This window comes from Panthera tigris, chromosome E2 (genome assembly GCF_018350195.1).
Source record: "Panthera tigris isolate Pti1 chromosome E2, P.tigris_Pti1_mat1.1, whole genome shotgun sequence".
In the NCBI taxonomy this organism is placed as follows: Eukaryota; Metazoa; Chordata; class Mammalia; order Carnivora; family Felidae; genus Panthera; species Panthera tigris.
In genome coordinates, this window is record NC_056674.1 from 13,508,751 (window position 1) to 13,528,089 (window position 19,339).

General features: G+C 46.6%; 2 protein-coding genes across 4 annotated transcripts in view; one reads left to right on the forward strand and one right to left on the reverse strand.

Annotated features, from left to right (window-relative positions):
• Nucleotides 1–19,339, forward strand: part of DMAC2 (distal membrane arm assembly component 2) — a 169,350-nt gene that overhangs the window by 58,216 nt on the left and 91,795 nt on the right. The gene's annotated exons all lie outside the window — the stretch shown is intronic.
• CEACAM1 (CEA cell adhesion molecule 1) lies at nucleotides 1,376–18,271 on the reverse strand. Of its 2 annotated transcripts, XM_007086642.2 has the most exons (9): nucleotides 18,115–18,271; nucleotides 16,911–17,270; nucleotides 12,943–13,221; nucleotides 12,067–12,321; nucleotides 10,572–10,850; nucleotides 6,103–6,229; nucleotides 5,335–5,387; nucleotides 4,585–4,616; nucleotides 1,376–3,282 (listed from the first exon to the last, which is right to left on the reverse strand). In XM_007086642.2, the coding sequence occupies exons 1-9, from the start codon at nucleotides 18,176–18,178 to the stop codon at nucleotides 3,163–3,165; spliced, it is 1,569 nt and encodes a 522-aa protein (XP_007086704.2). In that variant the 5' UTR covers nucleotides 18,179–18,271; the 3' UTR covers nucleotides 1,376–3,162. The 2 variants fall into 2 exon arrangements, with proteins under 2 accessions (XP_007086704.2, XP_042824702.1); XM_042968768.1 differs by lacking the exon at nucleotides 5,335–5,387 and having other exon boundaries at nucleotides 3,201–3,282.

Genomic DNA, 19,339 nt, shown 5'->3' on the forward strand with positions numbered 1-19,339 from the left:
TCATTGGGAATAAGAATTACTTGTACGTATGGGGTAGAGGAGCAGGGTTGGGTAAGGAGACAGATCTAATTGGAATGGAGGGGTTATACTAGAGTTGTGGTAAAGAAAGTAAAAAATATTAGTAAAGGGAAAGAAATCTGAACTTATCTGATAGGCCAGGGTAGGCCACTGTAGATTCTTGAACAGGAGAGTGAACCAGTTTTTAGGAAGGTCATGAGGCAATAGTGACCAAGGAAGATTGCAGTAGAGAGACCGGAGACAAGTCAGGCTATACTTCCACAGAGCTGTCGAGCGTCTGGGTTGTTCAGGGTCATGGGAATGGAGCGAACAAGGTATGGAGAGGTGTTGAAGAATCATCAGGCTTTGATGATGTATCGAATCTGGGAAATAAAAGAGCAAGGTCTGAGGAAATGGGGGTGGCGCAGAGAGAGGTGAGTGAGCTGTGGGGTTGGGAGGGGGAGACCCGGTTTAAATGAGGGGTAATTTCATAAGGAGTTCGGATGTTAGTGTCATGAGATCTGGGAAACAGCCCTCTCTAGTAGGGCTAGAGAGACAGATGCAGGAGCCATCTCTGGAGAGGTCCTCGAGGCTGTGGAAGAGGGTGGTGTGGAGGTGGACAGTTGGCATCCCACGACTAGATCTGGTGTGGGGTGCAACGCACGGGTGGGGGGTGGGAGGAAGAGAATGCCCAAGAAGGAAAAGTTGTCTGTGATGCCTTAGGTGTTGTAGAAAAGTGGGTCTTAGACATTGTAGAAGTGAACAATGTGAGGACAGTGAGAAGTTGTCCAAGGATGGACACTGACTTCATGCTGCCTCTAGAGGTCTTGGGTGCAGAGGGGCCAGGAGAAACCAGATGATGAGGAAAGGGGAGTGCAGCACATGTTTCCATGGCTTGGAAGTGAAGGAAATGAGATAAAAGGCTGACACTTAGTGGGATTAGTAAATGAAGGGTATTCATGTTAGGAGAGTTCTGACCTCCCAAGGGGGCAGAAAGAAAGAACTAGGGACTCTGGAGGTGCCTGTGTGCCCGGGCCTGTGGAGACTCTGTGAGTAAAAGCTGTATTCAGCTGCTTCTGATTCACCGGAGACACCTGTGCAGGAAGTGTTACTTGTCCCTAATAAAGAGGCCGGGAGATCTTTGACTCATGAAATCATCTTCTTACCCAGAAGAAAATAGGCAGTTTCTTCTAGGAAGGTTGAAGCTATGGCCTGTTGTTTCTAGATAGACTCACTTTGTTAGCAGGCATGCAAATGACGTGAGCTAATTTTCTGATCACTAGATCAAATATCTATAGACTTGGGCTTGCTCTGACTCAGCAATTTCTCTTTCTTCCTCCTGTAAAGAAGATATTATCTCAAGCAGTATCAACGGCAGCATGTTTTTGTCTAATTTATAATTTTTATTATAAATATGGAGCAAGTTTCACAAATAATTCAGAAGTGGCCCTAGCCAGGCAAAATTAAATAACACAGAGTAGCATAGATGAGGGGAAGTATATAAATAGACTGTGTGAGGGTTAGAAAACCCTTGAAAGAGGTACCTGAGTACAGAGAATTCCCAACTAGCCCTCTTTGAGGGGCTTCTTAGACACAGCATGACATCAAGTAATCAATACAGAATAAAAGCCTTTTCTCAACAGCCCCAAAGAGACTCCCGTCTGCTTAGAGGGAGGCTGGATGAGAAATGCATTGACTCTCCTCCGGCTCTTCTTTTCTGTTCTGCACACTGGGACTTGACCCCATGGGAGAAAACATTTCAGAGGCTGTTCAAGAAGCCTCTGGCCCAGTTATCACCCTCCCCTGTCCTAACCTCTCACAGCCCGGGTTCCCAGGAGCATCAGCACAAGTGCAGCTTTCCAGGGTGTAAACAATGCCAGCAGGGGCTTGAGTGTGTTCCCTTCAGGGCATCCCCACTTGTCAAGGACCAAACGCACCTTAGCAGAGGCCGGGTCTCCTGAGAAAGTGAGTGGGACAGACACCACGCACAAGCAGAGACCCCCGTGGAATGGAATGGTGGTTGAAGACTGGCCTGAGATGCTGGGAAACTGAGTTAGATGCATCTAGCCACAAAAGAGGCCACAAAAGAGCCCCAGACATAAATGCCTTGAGCAACTCCTGGCCAAGGGGACTTGTGGGTTTTGGCGGCTTCTTTCCCCTAAGGCAGGCAGATTGGCTTATATAGATAAGCTAAGTAAAAATAGCCCCTTTCACATAAACTAGCAGATGCAAAAACTAAAATGGCAGAATGTCTCAGAGAAAAGGGAAAAAAACCCAATATGCCAAATTGGGCATTCTTTAACAATTATTTAAATAATCTCTGAAGGGTGGCTCCTCCGACTCCTCTCCCAAATTCCCAGCTGATTGTCTGTTAAGAGGCGAATGTTCTCTGAAGCTATAAGCCCTCCTTCTGTGAATATTTCCTTGAATAAAGCCCATAAAGTTGTGAAACATATTGCATTTGTGGGGCATTTTCATTAGGAATCGCCTGTGGACCTTGGCAAATAATTTCCCTAATTGCTTCCACTGGGTTCTCTGAAAACAAGCTTGCCAAATGGCTTTGGTGGCATTCTAGTCAAGCAGCAAGGTGTTTAGGCCCTGGTAGACAACTCTGATAGTAGACAAAGGTGGAGAATTTGCCAGTTCAGCCTTAGTTATGTATTTGTTTGCCCGTGTATGGTGGGTTCACACTGGGCTTTGGGGAGATAGAAGCTTTTACTTTTACTTCTTTTCTCTCTTCTTTTCTGGCACATGCATTTCAGTGGATCAGGACATAATTCACAAGGTTACGGCAAATTCAAGTTAGACTCCAATAGGACAGGACTGGGGTGGGAAGGAATGACTGTGCCCTGAATAAGTAAGTTTAAAACAAGTTTAGGTCAGGGAAACTTGGGAGGGGCAAAAGTTCTGGCAACCACCCAAGATCTGCTTTGCCAAATTTCAATGACTAGGAAGGCTGGGTTTCCTAGGAATCCCGGATGTACCTTTTCGTCTATTGACACTGAAGGGAGGGGCTGTAACCAGGCAGCCTGCAGGTGCCTCGGTTAGGGAGTGAAGTGGGGAAAGAGGGTTCGCCCCTTTTCCCTGAGGGGAAAAGGGTCTCCTAGTGATGGGGATGAGGAGCTTGGGAAGGAGTCAGCAGCGCAGAGAGCAGGACAGAAGGTATTACTTCTTTTGGACTTCTGAATAAACTGTTTCTGTGGCTGTTAGGGATGGGGAGGCTGACGCTGATTTCTTTGGTGCCTGGACATTGAAGTTCAGGGAAGAATATGCAACTTCATCAGTCTGAAAGGCATGAACAGTGTGGTCAGTTCAATCAGTGTCATAGGTCAGGCTCTCACCTTGTGTCGTGTGATTGAGCACCACGTGCTATCACCACTTTGAAACCTTTAGTTTTGGAGAAGGGCTTTTATTACCCATTACTACTCTGCTTGCTAACATCCTGTGGAGTGATCATTAGAAGAGGTAGATTATAATATTCATAGTGAGATGCGATGATACAGCAAAGAGAATGGACAAGCTACAAATGCATAAAAGGATATGGATGAATCTCACAAAGCAATTTTGAATGAAAGAAGCTAGACACATACAAGGATATACTATGTTGTTCATTATGTAAGAGCATAAACAGACAAAAGTAATCCAGTGCACTGGAAGTGAGGATACTGGTTACTCTCTGGAAGAAGTCCAGAGCTGGAGGGTGTTTGGGGGGGTAGGGATGGTTTGTTTCTTGATCTGGGTGCTGCTTGTGTTCAACTCATGAAAATTTACACATGGTTAAAATGCATTTATGATTTAAGCACCTTTTGATATATATGTGTATATTCTACTGAAGGGTTAAGATGAGAAAAATGTGGTAAAATTATTATAAAGTAAAGGAACCAAGACCTCAGACCCACCAGAATGGACACTGTACTTTGTTGGTAAGAGCAGGATCAGTGGAGGTAGAGGAGGGAGAACGGCTTAGTGCCTTATGCTGGGCATTGTGCTGGGTGCTTTCCATTTGCCATCTCATTTAATTCCTTCAACTTCTCTTTGAAGTAGGCAGCATGCCCATTTTACAGATGACAAAGCCAAGGCTCAAAGAGCTTAAGTTACTTGTCCAGGGTCACAGAGTTACTGAGAGTCAGAGCCAGGATTTAAACAGAGGATGAGGTTAATTCCAAAGTCCACGTTCTGGCAATGAGGTAGACTCAAGGGAATAATTAACCAGTACTCCTTTGTTTGTTACCGTTTTGAGGAAGTTTGACCCAAACTTGATCTCACATTTGTGTTTTCAAGAATAACCCATTCTAGGGGCACCTGGGTAGCTCATTCGTTAAGTGTCCGACTCTTGATTTTGAGTCAGGTCATGATCTCACGTCACGGGTTCGTCAGGCTCTGTGCTGACAGCGAGGAGCCTGTTTAGGATTTTCTCTCTCTGCCTCTGTCTTTGCTCCTTCCTTACTTGTGCAGGCAAGTGCACGCACGTGCACACACACTGTCTCTCTCTCTCTCTTAAAAATAAATGAACATTACAAAAAATAACCTATTCTACACGGAGATATTTCCATGAGAAAATGAGCCAGTGAAACTGGCTGTGCTTACCTTGTTATGTACATTGTCAGAGTGGTCCTGACCTGGGGAAGCAAAGGAAGAGTTACCAATCCATGAAAATGCAAAGCTGATTTATGGCCTTGGAACAGGGGTTGGAAGGTGGAGATGTGTGTGGGGTTCCTAAGCTCTCATGATTTCTAGCTGAAGGAGCTGGCAGGTGGGAGCAGGGTAGGGTAAGGAGGTAGCCTATGATGGCTTGAGGAATTCACTTCCTCAGAGTCTGTGGTCCACACCCAGGGCATTAGTACCAGAGGGGGGGCAAGAATAGAGCCCAGAAGGCCTTAGTCCACTTCTGAAAATTTCTCTCAGTTCACAAGGCCTTGATTTTTTGCCCAGATGTATTTCTCAGCAACAAGCTTCAGTGGCAAGGAGGGATGTCGAGGCCCACAGTACCCAGAGCACCACAAGACAGGGAGAGTCTCACCAAAGGAGAATGCCCACATCCATCATAGAGGCAGGAGGGGGAGGAGTATGGGTGAGGAAATGGCTCCTGGAAACATGTCCATCTTATGCAGGCCTGCCTGGCCCGGGTGGAGTGAGCGTCTCTCCCAGGGCTGTGTCTCAGGGGAATCTTTTGTGGCTAGAAGGGTATGAGGACCTATGCCAACCTAAGGTTGGGAAATGGAAATCCCTTCTAAAAATTCAGAAGGTACTGAGTAGTTCGGGAATCCAGGATTCACTGATGGGGCGGGGCACGTGGTGGAACATGTCAGGTCTCATTGGGTGAGTGGCTTTACTTACTGTGGTTGGAGGCTGAGGATTTGTGCTCTGTGAGATCACGCAGGTCACTTGTCCTAAATAAATATCAGACAGTGTGACTGCTATTCCCAAGCATAGGATCTTTGCTCCTTGAATTAGGAAGGACATCGTCAGCAGGTAATTCCTTGGGGCTCCTCAGTGTTCATTTATACCTGGATTATACTGCCTTCCCTCTTAGGGCCTCTTTCTTGTGTACCCACGGTCTCCTCTAGGCTTACTCCTGTCCTGTTTGCTGGATGTCCACATTTAGGTCCATTCTTTATCAACTGCATATGAGCCTACCTGTACGCTGACACCTTTCCTCTTTTGTAGGTAGATGCTGTTTTCTGTCGCATTTCACTTATTGCCCAAAGAGTGATTTGGCTGTTTGTACCTCTTCTTAGCTTGTCCTCCTGTCCTATCCCTCCCTCCTACTACTGTCAACAGAGCATGTGACTCCCGTTCTCCTGTTCCTCCTTTCATTTTCTCATTTGTTTCCTTCTTGGGCCTTGGCTTCCCTGACTGGGAGACAGAAATATAATGGGATCTGCCCCCTCTAAACAAGATGGGGATGGGAATTACCATGTCCGAGAGAGAGTGGGGTGCAGGAAGCATGGAGAAGAGATCCACAGGAATTAGTGCCCAGAAGCAGGGGTTTAGAAAGGAGGAGGAGTAGATCCAGGCCCAGAGACAGAGGTGAAGTCTCCTTCCCTCTCCCAAGCATGGCAGTTAGCCTTGGAGAAAACAGAACAATGGGAAGGGCCATCATACCCGCCAGACTTTCTGTTACACAGAAAGTACAGCAGGGCTGCTATGAGAGCAACCCCGGCCAGGACTCCAATCACGATGCCGGCAATAGCCCCAGTGGAGAGGCCAGAACTTTGTTGTGTGAAATCATCTGTCAGGGAAAGAAGAGAGAAGAATGAATGAGGGTGACATTATTTGACAGTGGGGGTCCCCCAGGGGACAACTCTTAACATGTAGTGGTCTCCACTCGTTCCTTCAAGGAATACATTTTCTGTGGGAAGTTTGCTGTGAGGTGATCAGCTGACTTCATCTGTCATTTTTTTTTCTCTCACTGTATTCTAGGCTGGTGATGAGGCTTGCCTCAATTCCATCCTGGCCTTTCTGCACTCAGATATTTGTGAAGGCTTTGGAAATGTGAGAAAGATTGATTGCTATTTTTGTATAACTTCCCATCTTTTCATGGTCGCACATTTTTCTGTGTTCAGGCGTGGCCCCAGATTCCACCCACTCCTGCTTACTTTCCCTCACAGGCATGTTTCCCCAATAAATAAGTAAATATTTTTCTCAATAAATATAAATAAATAAGTAATCCCACTTTAGCTTCATCTCAGGGGATAAAAACTAACATAACAGGCTTGAAACTTTGCACTCAACTCCTTTTTTTCCTTTTCCATGTTCAGTCAGTAACTATGTCCCAATGGCTTTTTTGCATAATGCTTTCCATACCCATATATAGTACTGTTCACATCTGTTTCTTCCTTTTTATTTCTGTTGTCCTTACCAGTCAACTCAAGCCTGTATATAAATGTTAGCTACTGTTATGGGGTACTTACTATGTGCTAGGCTCTGTGGTAAGTACTTTACTATTGACTCATTTGATTCATATAATAACCCTTTCAGATAGACACTATTTCCATTTTGCAGATTAAAAACATTGAGGCTGAGAGTAGTGAATAATTTATCCAAAGTCATATGGCCAGTAAAAGGTGGGTCTGGGATTTGACTTTAGGACTACCTGACTTTGTAGAAACTAATGATAATAGTAGTAATAATGGCAGCTAACACTTATGGAACATTTCCTCTGGGCATAGCATTTTTGCTAAGGGTTTAATTGTTACATTAAATCTTTAAAACAATACCATGAAGCAAGTACTCTTATTACCACTTTCAGTTGAGGAATATTAGGCTCAGAGAAATTAAGAATCTTGTGCAAGAAATTTGTAATTGCAAATACTTACATTAAAAAAAGGAGACCTCAAATCAATAACCTAACTGTACAGTGTAAGAAACTGGAAAAAGAAAAACAAACTAAACCCAAAGCTAGCAGAAGGAAGGGAATAATAAGGATTAGAATGAGGAAAATAAAATAGTGAATAGAAAAACAATAGAGAAAATCTATGAAACCAAAAATTGTTTCTTCAAAAAAGATTAACAAAATTGACAAGCCTTTAACTAGATTGACTTTAAAAAAAAAAAGATTTAAATTACTAAAATCAGAATTTAAAGTTGTGGGGAGAAAAGAAAGTACGGGAAATTACTGTCAATTTTATAGAAATAATAAGTATTATAAAATAATAAATATTATAGGTACTATGAATAATTGTATGCCAACAAATTAGATAACCTGGATGAAATGGACAAATTCCTGAAAACACAAAATTGACCAAGATAGAATCATGAAGAAATAGAAGATCTGAATAGATCTATAACTAGTAAGGAGATTGAATTAGTAAAAGCATTCAGCCAAAGATGTTGACATCTTTTCATGATAAAAACCCTCAAACTAGGAATAGAAGGAAACTTTCTCAATATGGTAACGGCCACATATGAAAAACCCACAGCCAACATCTTCCTCAATGGTGAAAGACATTGAGTAAGATGTTTTTCCTCTAAGATTAGGAACAAGACAGGGATGCCTTCTTTTGTCACCTTTATCCAAAATAGCATTGAAAGTCCTAGCCAGAGCAATAGTTAGGCAAAAAAAAAAAAAAAAAAAAAAAAAAGTGTCCAAATTGGAAAGAAATAAAATGATCTTTGTTCACAGAGGACATGAACATAGAAAACACTAAAGATTCCACAAAAAAAGCTGTTATAACTAATAAACAAATACAGCAAAGTTGCAAGATACTAAATCAACACACAAAAATCAGTTGTATTCCTATACACTAACAATGAATAATCCAAAAAGGATATTAAGATAATTCTATTTACCACAGCATCGAAAAGAATAAAATACTAGAAATTAATTTAACCAAGGAGGTGAGAGACTCATACACTGAAAAACTACAAAACATTGCTGAAAGAAATTAGAGACATAAATAAATGGAAAGACATTTCATGTTCATGGATTGGAAGACTTAATATTATTAAGATGACAGTACCACTCAAAGTGACTACAGATTCAATGCAATCCTTATTAAAAAAATCCCAGTGACATTTTTTTTGCATAAATAGAAAAATCTATCCTAAAATTCATACGGAATTTCAAAGGACCCCAAATATCCAAAACAATCCTGAGAAAGAACAAAGCTGGAGGACTCATATTTCCCAATTTTCAAGTTACCACAAAGCTTACAAAGCTACAGTAATAAAAACAGTGTGGTACTAGCATAAAGACAAACAAATAGACCAATAATACAGAATAGAAATTTTAGAGATAAACCCTTATATACATGGTCACAGGATTTTTGACAGGAGTGCCAAGACCATTCAATGGAGAAAAGACAGTCTTTTCAGCAGATGGGTGTTGGGAAAACTAGATATCCATGCAAAAGAATTGAACCCCAACTTAATATCATATATGAAAAATTAACTCAAAGACCTAAATGTAAGAGTTAGAACTATAAAAACTCTTAGAAGAAAACACAGGGTGAAAGCTTCATGACTTTGGATTTGGCAATGACATCTTGGATATGACACTAAAAGCACACACAACAAAAGAAAAAATAAGTGAACTGGACTTCAATTAAAATTGAAAACTTTCATGCATCAAAGGACACTATCAACAAAGTGAAAAGACAACCCCCTGAGTGGGGGAAGATATTTATAAATCATATAGGCCATAAGGGGTTAATATCCATAATAGAGAACTACAACTCAGTAACAACAAAAAACCTACTCAAAAAATGGGCAGAGGATGGGGCACCTGGGTGGCTCAGTTGGTTGAGTGTCTGACTTCAGCTCAGCTCATGATCTTGTGGTTCATGAGCTCAAGCCCCACATCAGGCTCACTGCTGTCAGCCTGTCAGTGTAAAGCCTCCTTCAGATCCTCTGTCCCCCTCTCTACCCTCCGCCCCCACTTGCGCTCTCCCCAAAAATAAATAAATATTTAAAAAATGGTCAGAGGACTTGAACAGACATTTCTCCAAAGAAGACACCCAGATGGACAACAGGCACATGAAAAGATGCTCAACATCACTCATCATGAGGGAAATACATATCAAAACCACAATGAGGTACCACCTCATGCCCATTAGAATGGCTATTATTTAAAACAAAACAAAACAAAACAAAACAAAACAAAACAAAACAGAAAACAAGTGTTGACAAGGTGTGGAGAAACTGGAACTTCTTTGCATTCTTTGTGAAATGGTGCAGTCACTGTGGAAAATGGTACGGCAGTTCATCAAAAAATTGAACAAGGAATTACCATTTGATGCAGCACCTCCACTTCTGGGTATATATGCCAAAGAAATGAAAGCAGGGATTCAAACAGATATTTGTATACCCATGTTCATAGAAGCATTATTTATAACAGCCAAAAAGTGGAAAAATGCAAAAGTTCACAGGCAGATAAATCATAGACAAAATGTGATACATACATACAAGGGAATATTATTCAGCCTTAAAGAAGGAAAGAAATTCTGATATATACTATAAAACGGATGGACCCTGAAGACATTATGCTAAGTGAAAAAAGCCAGACACACAAAAAACAAATATTGTTATGATTACATCTATACAAGGTACTTAGAATAGTCATATTCATAGAGACAGAAAGTAGGATATAGTGGTTACTGGGGTTAAGGTCAGGCATGGGACATTATTGTTTAATGGGAACAGTTTTCACATGGGAAGATAAACAGTTTTGGAAATGGGTAGTAGTAATGGTTGTACAATATGAATGTCCTAATGCCACTGAACTGTATGCTTAAAATTGTTAAATGGTAAACCTTACGTATATTTTGCCACACACACACACACACACACACACACACACACACACACACACAAATGGTAACAGAGGGGAAAAAAGAATCTTGTGCAAGGTCACAAGAGTAAATGCCAGACCCAGGATAAGAAACTAAGTATATTTGATTCAGACACTTAGCTTTTAACCACTTTGCCATTCTGTTTACTGAAATGGTCTCGTGATTGCTATTCTGCCCCCTGTGACATCTATCCATTTTGCACATCATTGGTGAGGATTCTTCCCAGGAAGATGTAACACGGTGTTACTTACATTCACCTTACGGATGTAAGGTGTCACTTACATTCCACATTCAGCTTGACGGGGTCACTTTTGCTGGAACTGACTGGGTTGGAGACCTCACACTGATAATCCCCGGCATCTTCCCTCCTGACAGGGTCTACGGTGAGGGTGCTGTTGTCCGGGGACAGCTTCATCCTCTCCGTGAGCTTTAGACTCTGGTTATTGAAGAACCACCAGATGGAGACCCCTGTGTTATTTGTAGAGCAGGTCAGGACCACAGAGTCCTTATGTTCTGTGGCTGTGGTGTTGCTGATGTTGATGGAGGGCTGGGACACTGGCTCTGTGGAGAAACAGAGGAGGTGACAGAATGAGAGGGGGCCTGGGGCCATGCTCCTTCTTCCAAGATCTTGGCCACTCCGAGGGCCCCACTGGGCTCTGTAAAGGTGCCCCAGAGGATGGCCCTGATGTCTGCAGAAGAATGAGTATCTTTGTTCAGGTGGTGATCTATAAGGAGGGGGCTGTGCCTCCCCGTCTGACCTTCAGGTCCCCCTCTGGCGCTCAGTCATCTGTCTGGTCTGCCTGGACATCAGCACCTCACACCTCTTAGCCCATGTCCAGCATCCCCATCAGCAGGTGGAATTTTTTACCCAGTGGCTTTTGTGTGACCCTTTCCTAGAGTTTTCTGAAAAGATCAGGCACCTTTTTTAGTATGGGAGCTTTACATAGAAAGGGAAGATACTTCCCTTTTGTTAAATAATTAATTAGAAAATGAGAACAGCCTAGCCAGTCTTTGTGAGCTTAGGACCTAGAAAAGGTCCAACCTAAAGGATTTCTCAGTCTGAATAAGATTTTTACTTCCTGGCCTGTGGATTGAATATTACAGGGAGGAGACGTTTAGAGTAATGGTTACATTTTAACAAAAGGCTGGTACTCTTAGCTGTATGTATAAATATCTACTTTTGCACTGTTCCTTCTGTCCCGTGTAGGGACTTCATCCACCTACTTTTCAATTATGCACCATTATTCACTGTCCTCCTTTGGTGTATCATACGTGCTGGTGTCACACAGTGTTATATAGCTGGTAGACTTCAGAACCAGGACACAGCCCAGAGGCGTCTGCTCCAAGGCTCGCTCTGTCTCATTTCCCTGCAGCCTCCCCTGAGGGAGGTTCTGGAGCAATTGGTGGCACAGTTTGGCCAGACTGCAGAGAGGCTTCTCATGTACCTACCTTCTCCTGTCCCACCACAGATGACATTACAGCAGAGTCAGTCATTGGACGAGCCAGTAGCAAAAAGAACCCTCCTTCTCCCTCTGTAAAGCCCCCTCCACTACATGGGGCTGAGAGAACCCTATTCCCACATACCAGGCTGGACTCAAAATCTGCCATGAGAAACCAGAGAGCAAGGGGAGGAAGCATCTGCAGACGTGATGGGGAGAGTTCAGGGACAGATCTGTGTCACAAGCAAATGCAAATTAACTTCTTCTAGGCTCTTTTCTGAAAACCAGACAGATCTCCACCACAGTGCTTGATGCAAATGCTCCAGGGATCCACTTACCAGAGACTGTGATAGTCTTGACTGTGGTCTTACTGAGGCGAGTGCCAGGGTTATAGACGAGGCAGGTATAGGATCCACTATCATTCACAGTGATGTTAGGGATAAAGAGCTCCTGTGAGGATGGCTGGGGGCTCCCATTGATAAGCCAAGAATACTGTGCAGGCGGGTTAGAGGCTGAGTGGCAGGAGAGACTGAGGTTTGCCCCTGGAAGGTAATAGGAGTCTGAGGGGGAAATGGTGGGGGCATCCGGGCCATCTGGAGCAAACAGAATAAAGCCACATGTGATGTAATCCAAGGGAAGGGGAAGATCCTGGTCTGTATAATGTCCACAGTATCCCTCTGAGCTAGGTCATAACCCTGTTTTAGAAGGTCCCAACCAGGGCACCTGGGTGGCTCAGTCAGTTAAGCATCCTACTCTTGGTTTCAGCTCAGGTCATGATCTCATGGTTTGTGGGATGGAGCCCCATGTCAGGGCTCCGTGCTGTTAGGGTGAGCCTGCTTGGGATTCTCTCTCCTTCTCCCTCTGACCCTACCTCACTAATGCTCATGTACTCTCTCTAAAAATAAATAAAAATCTAAAAATAAATAAATAGTCCCAACCATAAGCCCCCTGTGTTCACTGAGCCTGAGTCTGAGATATTAACTTGTTTCCCCCTCATAGGCTATCAACCCTCCCAGGGAGGAGCAGCCTGTTCCCTCCTAGTCTTGGCTTAGGCTGGGCCTTCCCAGGTTTACCTGAGATAAGAAGCCATGGCCAGCCTGGGTGTCTAGGTGAGAGTCAGGTACTCAGACCCCAGAAGGACAGATGTGGCCTGACCTCTGGCAGCGTGGATTTGGGCTGGCAGCCTGGGCCAGGTAGGAATACAAGTTACTCACAGAGAACATTCAGGGTGAATGGGTCACTACGACTGGCACTGACTAGGTTCCAAGTCTCACACTCATAAGGTCCTGTGTCGTTCCTTGTGACACCATGTAAAGTGAGAGTCCTGTTGTCCAGGGACAGCTCCAGCCTGGCGCTGTCCGGGAGGCTCTTACTGTTTACTGACCACAGGTAGCTTGTGTTCTGAGTCTGAGGTTCACACGTTAATACTACAGAGTCCACGTTCTCCACGGGGTCCGAGTTGTTGCTTGTGATGTTGGGTTTGGGTAACTCCGCTGTGTAGACAACAGAGAGAACATTGCCCTGTGTGGTACCTGTGATTCCTCCAAAGGCATCTTCAATCAGAGCTGCCTTCTCTCATCTGTCTGCCAACCCGAGTCCTTAAGAATAAAGCAGATCTGTGTATCTCAAGACAAATGCAAGAAGATGTGAGGGCTCAGAGAACATAGGGCCCCTGCTCTCTGTCTGAGAGCAAGGACAGACTTTCTCAGGGTTTGGTTGTGGAAGACACAGGATAGGGAGTCAGAGACCACCCCACATCTCTCCTGGTTCTTCCCTAACCAGTGGACTGTCTGACCAACCTCAGAGGCCTCACCTGGAAAGTACAGGTACTGAGGCCCTTTCTACTGCACAGACCCACACCAACCAACGTACGTGTGTTTTCCCCAAGGCCGTGCTTTCCACGGTTATCCTGGAGATGGGTAATTATGGGCCTTCCCAGAATTTGAAACCCTGGAGAACACTGGGCAGCATGGCCTGGAACAGGGTATTTGAGAAGAGTAACACCCAGGGACACCAGGGGCAAGCCTGAAGGTCAGCCCAGTACTCAGGCTGCAGGGCCACAAAGTTAGGCAGTCCTGCTGAAGTGCTCCATGGTGACTGGCATGAGACAGTGACTTCACACAGGGTAGAGCAGAGTCAAGACTAGAAATGACCCAGAAAAGAGTAAGGGGGGACAGGCAGGACCTGGCTGGCTTTGGCAGAGAACTATGTGCTCTGCCCTCGGTCTTTAAAGTCTTTTTTTCCCACTGCAGAGGGCAGTGAGGACCATATTGGTCTTTCCTGAAATATAAGTGGATGTTTTCGAATGCAGAAGGGGTGAATGGTAGGAGATGGTGGGGTGGAGGTGGGGGTATTTGGCCCCATGGACCATTTGTAAACACAGTTATGAGATGGAAAATTGAGACGTTAAATTGTTTTCATATATGAAAATCACTGTTAATACCCGAAAAATCTAAGACCAGTTTCTCTAGGAATATCTCTCTAGAGAGCACTGTACGTTGTAGACCAAGTTCTGCAGTCAGTCAGGGTCGCATCATGATCAAAGGAAGATGTTCTAGTGGGTTCAAAATCAGTGACTCCCTGGGTAGAGAAAAATATGTGAGTCCTGGTAAGAAACAGAATTGATTGGGGGACAGTCTGCGGTGTCTCTCTTATATAAAGGGAGGGATGATACGAAACTAGTAGAAATGATATGTGTTACATTAGTAAATTTAGGAAAGAGGTCCTTGCCACCAATTTCTATGGACAGTCAGGCAAAATGGAAAGAAACCCATACTTGCATGTGGCTTTCTTTTGATCTCAGGAAACATAAGTTTGATCAAATTTATCCAAATTGGGCAGCATCCAAGTGAAAGGACAGTGACTGGTAGGTCTCACTGTGTGAGAGGGTCCCACCCTATGGTAAAAGTGTCACGTGAGCACCCAGGTGCATGTGAAATAGGCAGTAAACTAGTCAGATGGCACAGGGTCTGGCCAGCCCCACCTGGGAAGAAGCACTGGGAGGAACGGGAGCCTCACCAGGATGAAGATGTGAGTCAGGAGTAAAGAGTGTGAAATGAGCCCATGAGCTGGGGACTGCAGACCTGCCCTTCTGTCTTTGACTTCCTGGTTGAGTCATGCAGAAGAAAGTAGATCAAGGGGTCACACGTCCCTGACATGTGGTGTGTTCCACTTGTTGGCATCATGGAGAGAAAGAGACCTGGATGAGGGAACGGTGAAAGCTCGTTTCTCCTGGCGACCAGGCTGGTGTTCTGACTGATTTCTGCATCCTTTACTGTTGCCTGGGAGGGTGGGCCTGGCCACAGGTGTTAGCAGAAGAATCCAGGGAAGGCTTAAGAGTAAAGGAAGTTATGCAGATCAGGGGGAGTCCCAGCTGAAAGGAGGAAGAGGAAGAAGATGAGGGACATAGAAGGAACAGAGAACCAGAAATATCCAAGGCTGTGAGCAGTGGGGGTTACAAGTGACTTCAAAGACTCCAGGCACTGAGAGCCCACAGATGACCCAGGGGCATGACCAGCGCATCCCTGCAAACACTCCCATGGCTGAGCAACACCACAGACTCTTCTCTGGGAGTGGCCCGGGGGGCTGGTGGTCAGAGGGATGGAACATGGGTCTCAGCCCCTAGAGGGACAGGGAATGGAAGTGTCCAGAACCTCCTAGGACTCTGCATCCAGGCTCCAGACTCTGAAGAGACTAATAATCATTCCTTCCTTCCTTCCTTCCTTCCTTCTTTCCTTTCTTCCTTCCTTCCTTCCTTCCTTCCTTCCTCCCTCCCTCCCTTCCTTCCTTCCTTCCTTCCTTCCTTCCTTCCTTCCTTCCTTCCTTCCTTCCTTCATGAAACAGCAATGGAGTTCTTCGGCCTGTACCAATTAGGGGTATACGTAGAAGGAGAAGGCAGTGTCCTTTCCCTCACACTCCAATGGGAGTGACATCAACATAACAGGAAACAAATAAGTGATTCCAAGTCTAAAGTAGGGAGCTGTAGATTGGCCACCTGAGCACTGACTCTGATTGTTGATGAAGGTAATTTAGTTCTTGAGTAACAACAGATTAATTCCTCATTTGCTCTCACTTCCCAGACCAGAAAATCTACTTTGAGCTGTGGATCCCTAAGAAAGGTCTGATCCAATAGCTGGCCTCAGGGTCCACAGATGCCTGACAAGGCCCCCTGGGTGGAGGAGAAGTCCAGGCTGTGGCTGCAGACAGACCTCATAGGATTGTGATCTACCTGCCGCTCATGGTCTGTGTGACTCTGATTCAAGGTCTGCATCACCCCATGCCTCAGTTTCCCCTCAATAAAGTCAAGTAAATGGTCTCAGGCTTACCATGTTGTCTGTAATTAACCTTAAATATTTCACACTTACCTGGCCTAAGGCTTGGTATAGAGGAGCTTCCCAAATAAACATCTATTATTATTTGCCTTCATGAGAGACAGCTCCTGGGCCTGATCCCTGGTGCAGGAGGAGCACCCAGGAGCATCTTCTCTCCTCTGTTCCTCCCTGGGGGTGCTGACCTTCCTCTGGAGTCTCCTACAGCTCCAGGGCAGTCAGATAATGGCCTAGGGACCTTGCCTACCTCTGTTCTCCACCCCAACTCTCAGGTGAAAGACCAGGCTCTGCCCCTCCCCAGATGTGGCTCTTGGCACTGAGCCCTGGCTGGTGACCAGTTCAGGAACCTCAGGACTCAGGCAGCAGGAGATCATTGCTCCCAGTCAGCCCTGCCAAGAAGCCAAAACCCAACCCTGGCACGGACTCCCCATGATCATTGCAATCAGGAGCCCTGAGACAGGGGTCTGGGCAGGGGCTTTCTGAGCTGAGCTTCTCTATGAGGAACCCAGGAGGCCCCTCAGGCCCGGCCCGGACTGAGCCCTGCAGGGTCTTTCTCAGAGGCATGATCACAGGGAGAAGCCCAAGGAGTTGGACTGAATCAGTCTGCCTCTGCTGAGTTACTCCCGTCAGACTGGTCCTTCTTTTTGCAGTGAATGTCTGCTAGGGGTGGAATCCAGGAAGGAATTCCGATCTTATGAAGTTTGTGTCCACTGTGTGTGTCCTGCACTAAATGCTCAAACCCCACATGGGACACAGTGCAGAAGGGAAGGGAGGCACAGTCCAGGCCTGTCAATCCTGTGTGTACGAAGTAGAATTCACTCCACCCGACATCAGAGGTGACAGGAATTACTCACGATATACACGGAGCTGTCCAGTTACTCTTTCAACTTGAACATTCCTCTTTATGACTTGTAGGGTGTAGTATCCTGTGTCCTCCAGGCTGATGTTCTGGAACAGCAGGGATCCGTTGTGATATAACGTCTCTCTGCCGCTGTGTGCAAGTCCTGGGGTAATTTCTTGTGAGTCTGCTGCATATGATACAATTTCATTACGGGGATCTATAGTTGTCCCTTTGAACCAGCCAAAGCCTAGAAGATTGGCAGGCAGATTGTGGACACGCAGAAGAACGTCCTTCCCTTCGGCAGCATTGGGCGGCACCAATTCAACAGTGACTTGGGCAGTGGTGGGAGGGTTCCAGAAGGTTAGGAGTGAGACTAGGAGGGAAGAGAGAAGACCTGGATCAATATTTGGCCTGTGTATTGGGACGGAAAGATGTGGCCCTGGAGACTGAGCAGGTCCTAATCGCTCAGCCTTGGGGGCAGGGGTGAGCGTGCGTGTGTGTGTGTGTGTGTGTGTGTGTGTGTGTGTCCTACTGGTCAAGGTCAGCGGCACAACCGCCATGGCTTCAGTGCTTCTGAACTTGTGATTTCCTCTGTTTCCAGTACTCTCCCTCAGATGTCTGTGGGCTCACTCCCTCACTGCCCTCAGGTACCTGCTCACACTCAGGGGGTCCTTGGGAGAGGCCTGCCCACACCGCCTCCTCTAAAGACCCTCTGTCTTCACATTCTGACCTTTCCCTGCTCTGTTCCCTTCATGGCCTGTCAATGCCCGACCTCCCATTCTGTGTCTTTGCTCGTCTGTCTTTCTCCCCAGAGAAGTGTGCTCAGGGAGGGCAGGGACTCTGATCTGTGTTGTGCCCCAGTGGTGGGGCCGGCTGCAAATACCTGTGGATGAATGAATGAGTGTTCCCAGGGCCCAGCATTGATCTGTCAATATCTCAGGTTGGTGGGAGGCGCAGCGTTTAGGGTCCCTGGTTGCTCACATCGTTTCCAAAGTTCAATCCTCAGTGATGAGTAACTTGGGACACAACACGTCGTCACTTGCTCGCCTCTTCCAGATCATGAGATTTTCCTGTTGCTGAGCCGGGAACCCCCTGTCCTGCCCTGCCCTGCCCTGCCCTGTTCCCATGTCCCCTCTCAGCGCCCCATCCTCCCCTGGGAGACCGCAGCCAGTCTCTCTCTTCCTTTCACCCTTAACCCAGGGGATTGTCCCTCTCACCTGCCAGCAGGAGCTCCTGCCAGGGAACACGCCCTCCTCGGGGAAGGGCCGAGGGGGGCTCCATGCCTCCTGCTGCCTGCTCTGTCCTTCCCTCTGTGAGGAGAGCTTCGGCTCCAGAAATGCTCAGGAGCACCGCTGTCACGACAAGTTGGCTCTGTGGTCCTTCCTCCCTCTGTGCTGAGCCGCCTCTGGGGGCAGGAGCGCTTGGCCGGGTCACGTGGGCAGGGGCGGGGTCTCTGCCAGGTCCCTCCCCCTCCCCTCTCCTCCCCTCCCCTCACTCCTGCCCTCCTGGTCTCCTTCCCCTTTCATTTCGTCTACGTTTGGGTTCCCTGCGAACTGCTGAGGCCTCTCCCTCTTCAGCTAGGATTTCCCACCATATGCGAGTGCGCACACAATGCCCTTGTGTGGACAAGCACAAGCCTGTGGCATTGGTGTCCTGGGCGCTCCCCACAGCTCAGGGTCAGGGCGCACAGTCAGCCCCCTGCAGCCCTCTCTCCTCCCCATGTGGCTTTTCTCTTCAGAGCAGGAACCTGAGGGGCTACCCCAGGAACTCTCGTCACAGGGATGGTACCCCCACCGGGCATCAGAATCACCTGTGGAACTTTCTAAAGATCGCGAATGCCCTGGTGACTCCTAGAAATGCTGCTTCAGCAGATGGCCAGCCAGGCTGAGACCCCAGGATGTGGGAGTGGGGCCACCTCCTTCTTTCCTGCACCCACAGAGGGTCTGCAGATCCTGTAAAATGTGCATTCTGACTCAGCAGTGTGGTGTGGACCTGAGAGTCCGCATCTAACAAGCTCTCAGGTGATGCTGGTTGTCCTGGGCCAGGCACACGTTGAATAGCCAGGCTGACGGGGACCTGGTTCTCTCAGAGGACGAGCCTCCTCCCTACTCCGAGTTGGCCTCTGCTGAGTCCTGGCCTCGAGTCTGTCAGCACCGCACACAGAGCCCCAGAGGCTCCAAACCCAGGGGATTCTTTCCATCTGTATCAGAGAAGCCCAGCGGGGCATGGGGTCCCCCCAGTGTTCTCAAATGCTCTGGGGAAGTTGCATTGACTCCTGGCAGCAAGGTCACAGTAATGCTCTGAGGGTGAGAAGAGGGCAAGCAGGGTGAGGGATGCTTGCCAGATGACTGGTGAGGGACCCACTCTCCATCCCTGGGTGTCCCCAGCCCGGCCTCTGTTTCCAGGGACCGAGACCCGGGACCAAGTGTCTCAGGAGCTCAG